The sequence below is a fragment of the Ochotona princeps genome, chromosome 24, assembly GCF_030435755.1.
Source record: "Ochotona princeps isolate mOchPri1 chromosome 24, mOchPri1.hap1, whole genome shotgun sequence".
Taxonomy (NCBI): Eukaryota; Metazoa; Chordata; class Mammalia; order Lagomorpha; family Ochotonidae; genus Ochotona; species Ochotona princeps.
Window position 1 is genome coordinate 8,628,289 of NC_080855.1, and position 4,727 is coordinate 8,633,015.

The 4,727-nt window shown below is 65.0% G+C and overlaps 1 protein-coding gene across 6 annotated transcripts; it reads right to left on the reverse strand.

Moving 5' to 3' along the window:
- Window positions 1-830: 830 nt before the first annotated feature.
- NTHL1 (nth like DNA glycosylase 1) lies at window positions 831-4,557 on the reverse strand. Of its 6 annotated transcripts, none has more exons than XM_058681133.1 (6): window positions 4,456-4,557; window positions 3,442-3,671; window positions 3,312-3,368; window positions 2,567-2,726; window positions 1,102-1,207; window positions 831-1,006 (listed from the first exon to the last, which is right to left on the reverse strand). In XM_058681133.1, exons 1-6 carry the CDS (start codon window positions 4,514-4,516, stop codon window positions 880-882), a joined length of 741 nt encoding a protein of 246 aa, XP_058537116.1. In that variant the 5' UTR covers window positions 4,517-4,557; the 3' UTR covers window positions 831-879. The 6 variants fall into 6 exon arrangements, with proteins under 6 accessions (XP_058537116.1, XP_004596886.2, XP_058537115.1 ...); XM_004596829.2 differs by having other exon boundaries at window positions 3,198-3,368; XM_058681132.1 differs by having other exon boundaries at window positions 3,312-3,371.
- Window positions 4,558-4,727: the final 170 nt, after the last annotated feature.

Consider the following 4,727-nt stretch of genomic DNA (forward strand, 5'->3'; position numbering starts at 1 on the left):
GCCCCTTCTGCCCCTCTCCTAGTCTGAAGGGGGCCACTGCTGGGTCAGCCCCACCCCGCTTCTCTGGGCTGCCCTCTGCCCCACTCCAGGGCTGGGACACAGTGACGCTGGGCTGTGGGCCCCAAAGATGGAGGACCCTCCCCGCCCCCCAGGGGGGCATCCCTGCCTGCGCCTGCCCGGCGCCCACCCCTGCCATGCCTCTGCCCTGTCCTGCCTCAGTGCCCGGAGCCCACTGGCCAGTACTACTGTCTGCCTTGTAAGCCATAGCGCATGTGCGCCCTCAGAATAAACAGGCCTGCCTGGAACTGTGGCGCCTCTGTCTTTTGTGTGCTTCTGCAGGCGGAGGGGGAAGGGGGAGCCCAAGCTGGGGCTATGCTGGGAGCTCCTGGAGCTGCCCCCATTGGCATGCACATGTCCTGTTTGCTGTCCTACCGTACGGGGCACGTCTGGGTCCCTTGCCCACCTACTGGGCCTGGTGAAGCCTGGCCTCCCACCCCACCTGTGCTGTGACACCAGGGGGCCCTCTGTCCAGTGAGGTGGTGATGTCACTGCCAGCCATGCACACAGGTGGACCCTGGTGCCCCGCCAAGTCCCCCAAGGCCACATAGCTGTGTAACCACAGGGCAGGGGTGATGGTGGGGCAGCCAGGGTCTGTGGCCAAGCCTAGGCCAGTAGTGGGGGCAGGGATGCTTCCCAGCAGCCACCGCCTCTTACTTCCTCCGTCCAGCTCAGGCTGTCCAGCCCCACCCTGACCCTCCAGATGCGGGTATATACACGTGACGTGGGTGCATACAACAACTGGCCCTGCAGGGAGTCACCAGACCGCGGATACAAACAATCCCCCACGCTTTATTAAACAGGCTCCCTAAGGAAGGCACATCACGCACGGCCCTGGGCAGCTGGGCACAGCGTCCGGTTGAGGCAGGCCTGGCAGCGAGGGTGGACCGGCAGGCAGGTCTGTTGGCCAAAGCCCACCAGCAGCCCGTTGACCTCGTTCCACAGCTCCCTGGGGGGACAGAGGCTGGGTCAGTGCCAAGGGAGGGACGTAGGAGGGCCCTTGCACCCCGCCCCCCCACAAAGCTCTTCTGGCCTCAGCCACACCTGGGCAGCCAGCTCTCCAGGGCGGTGCGGGTCTGCTCTGGGGACTTGGTCACCTCCTTCGTCCACCGCAGGCGGTTGGCAATTCTGTGCACATGTGTGTCCACTGCTGCTTGGGATTGGGGTGGGGTGACCGGGAGGTCCCTGCACACAGGCAGGCTGAGCCCAGGGTCTGCATCCCCCAATGGCCTCAGCTGCTGCTCTCGGGCTGTCCCCAGGAACTGCCTGTTCTGCATGGTGGGGGCATGGAGCTTTTCCTCTGGGCAGGGGTGTCTTCTCTGGGCTCTGCCTCCAACGGAAATGGCTAATTGGGGCCAACTGCTGGGGGGTAGGTAGACCCTCCACTGGAGAGCCATAGGCCTGCCCCGCGTGTCCTCACAGGGCACCCATCGTGCAGAGACCCAGGCCTGAGTCTTTGACCTGCCTGTCACAGCCTCACTTCCTGTGACTGAGGCTCCTCTTGGCCCAGGCACTGGCTCTGAGTGCCAGGCTGAACCCGGAGGGCAGGTCTGAGGTCACTGCCCGCATGGCCACTCAGCCAGGCTTGGGGTGCAGAGCTGCCATCCCCTGGGCAATGACCCCTGCCCTAGGGACTTCACACGGTGCTGGCTGCCCTGGCTGTCCCCTCCTCTGCTGCTGGACAAAGCACAGACCAGAACTGTGTCAGTTCCTCCACCCACGGCTCAGTATTGGGACAGACATCCTTGGCCGGTGGTGTGTGTGTGGCCCCCAGGAGACCACAGAGGTCCAGGCTGGCCAAGGGGCCTGGTTGGAGGTGCAGAGCTCCGCAGGGGCTCAAGAAGCAGCCGGGGAGCTTCTGGCAGGGTGTGGGGTCCCCAGAGAACAGCCTGACTCTCCCATCCAGGGCCTCTGCCGCTCTCAAGCCACCAGTCAGGGTCTGTTCCTCACAACCTTCCTATCCCCACACAGCCCTCCTGGGACACGGGCAGCGGAGGACAGCTGCCCAGGTAAGCTCAGGAATCTGCCGAGAGTCTGGGCTGTGTCAGCTCAGGGCATCCCAGTGGGGGAGGGCGCCTGGGTACCAGTCCTCCTCCTCTTCCTCTTCAGAGTAAGCAGGCAGCCACCAGCCCAGGTGCTTGCTTGTGGGGCTCCTGCCCGCTCTAGGGGGCACGCAACCTCTGCTGGAGTCCAGGGGGCTGTCTTCCCCCACCTGCCTGCAAAGGACTCTGGGAGGGTTTCTGGGGAGGGAGCCTGTCCTCCCTGTGCCGACCCCAGGCAGTGGGGTCCAGGCACTCCTCCCCAACCGCTGCTCCGCCTGCAGTGCCCACCTCCCCTCTCCCCACCAGTCTCCCAGGACTTGCAGCAGGGACAGCTTTCTGACCCCCTGGGCTTTGTCATGAATGAGGTGGCTGAACTGGAGTCAGGGTCACAGGACAAGCCCCCCACCTCCCCAAGCAGCCAGCGCGTCCAGGCAACGCCTCTCTGTTCATCGGCCTAGGCTACCCACCGATGCCTGACACGGTGCCCCAGGCGATAGCCATGGCCAGGTGTGCCATCTTGGGCCCGACACCCGGCAGAGCCACCAGTTCCACCACGGAGGATGGGATGTCTCCATTATAGCGCTGCCGCAGGATGGTGCTGGTCTGCTTAATGTACTTCACCTTGCTCTGAAAGACGCAGATGTGAGGAGAGCTTGAACTGGGGGTGGTGTTGCCACCTGTTTGCCTTGCCATGGGCAGTAAGAGGCCCCAAGGCTGGCTTGGCCTGCGCCTCCCCCCTGCAGGTCAGGCTGTGCCCCCTTCAGGCAGTGACTGCTTGGAGCCTGGGGCTCCCCCGCCCAACGGCAGCCGGCAGGGTGGCTCCCATCCTGTGCCCGATAGGACCCGGCAGGGCTATTTAAAGCCCACTGGAGACAGACGGCGGCCCACGCCGGCACCACTGAGGGATGCAACTCCACCCACCACCCAGTGCTCTGAGGAGCCGGGCGGAAGCCCCTGTCGGACTCCAGGAGGAAGGGTGGCGCATGCCAAGGGGCCCTGGAGTAAACAGAAGGCCAGGCGAGTGTGCAGGCAGCTGGCCAGGGCAGGGCCCTGTAGGGGCTCCCACGGCTCTCCCCAGCCCTGAGGCCCTGGGCTCACCCTCCAGAAGCCCACAGGGTAGATGAGCTGGCCCAGAGTGTCCTCATCTGTCTGCAGGATGCTGTCCACCGTCAGGCCGTGGGCCCGCAGCCGCTGCATGGCGCCCGCAGTCACCTGGTCCTTGGTCTGGCTGGAGAGCATCAGGGACAGCAGCACCTGGTACCTCTGCACCTGCTGGCGGCAGGACGCGTGTCCACCTGGTACCTCCTCGAGCCAGCAGGGAGCGTGGGGGGGTCCTGCTTACCTCTGGGGGGGCACTGGTGTCGTAGCAGTGCCCGGCCCCGAGCTGGTCCACGGGGGCATCCCTCCTGCTCCTCATGGTACGGATGTTGGCAAGCTGCTCTCGCCAGTGCTGGGGCTCCCAGGATGGGGCCTGGACCCTCCCACCTTTCTCACGCTCCGGATCCTCCTCATAGGCCACGTCCAGTCTCCTGACCTTGCATGGTCGCTTCACAGGGCTCGGGTTTTTCCCTCCTGCAAAAACCACCACTCGGATTCATAACAGGCGAACTATTAAAACCACTTGAGCAAGGATCTCAGAGCATGCCCCACATTGGGGACTTGGGGTGGGTGGGAAACCGGGTGGGGCTTCTCCCTCAATATCCCCCTTTACCTCAGACACAAAAAGGAAACAATATGGACATAATAGTCTTACCCACTTCCCTATAGCCCTGAACCTTTTTACTGTAATTAACGATGTAAAGATTGTCAACAATTAAAAAAATGAAAAAGAAAAAAAGCACCACTGGGTCCCCGAGCCCCAGGAGTGAGAGTGCGGCACGGGGAGGGGCGCAGCCCTCAAGCATTCTCCCAGCTACCTGCGGCCTTCTGTTTCCCTGGGGGTATCTGAACTCTCCTCCCGGACGCGTACGGAGACCCCAGTCTATCCTCTAGGCATGTACAGAACTTTCTGGAGTGTCCTCTTCAGCCCTCTCCACCGGCACTGGGCCCCTGCCTGCTCCCCGCCCCTCTTCCGTTCCTTCCGCCCTGCGGTTGTCCGTGCTTCCCCGCAACACCGGGGTGCGTCTGGAACACCCCATCTCCCCTGGGACGGGGCGACGCGGGGGGTGGGGTCCAGGTAGCCTCGCTCTCTCCAGGTCATGGCTAGGCACACACTCTGCGCTCAGGGTCCCCCGGGAGTCCCGGGCAGGCTGATGGGACGGGTCGCAGCACGGGGACGCAGGGCCGCGGCGGCAGCGTGTGCGCCCGGACGCGGGTGGACACGGCCCCTTCCCCGTCCCTCCTCCGGGGCGCCAACCTGCAGCCGCTCCTCCTTGGCTCCGGCTGCGCGTCAGCATCCCGGCGCGCAGCGTGTGCATGCCGGACGCGTCCCGCGACTACACGTCCCGTCGGTGCCCGCTGGCGCGTGCGCCCGGCGGCGGCTCAGAACTACGACTCCCAGCACGCCCCGCGCGTGCCCGGGCCCCACTTCCTGCGGACGGACGTGAGGGGCGCGCTTCCGGCGGCGGCGTCTCGGGCCGGGTGAGTGTCCGTCCCGCTGCCCGGCTGCCCGGCTGCCTGGCTGCGGCG

What these genes read in the sequence shown, in the direction of transcription:
- NTHL1 (XM_058681131.1), bottom strand. Translation starts at nt 4,516, where the DNA reads ATGCACACGCTGCGCGCCGGGATGCTGACGCGCAGCCGGAGCCAAGGA. An exon ending in CCAAGGAGGAGCGGCTGCAG is followed by an intron (nt 3,672 to 4,455) that starts GTTGGCGCCCCG and finishes TGGTTTTTGCAG; the next exon opens with GAGGGAAAAACCCGAGCCCT. An exon ending in ACCCTGTGGGCTTCTGGAGG is followed by an intron (nt 2,727 to 3,197) that starts GTGAGCCCAGGG and finishes TGCGTCTTTCAG; the next exon opens with AGCAAGGTGAAGTACATTAA.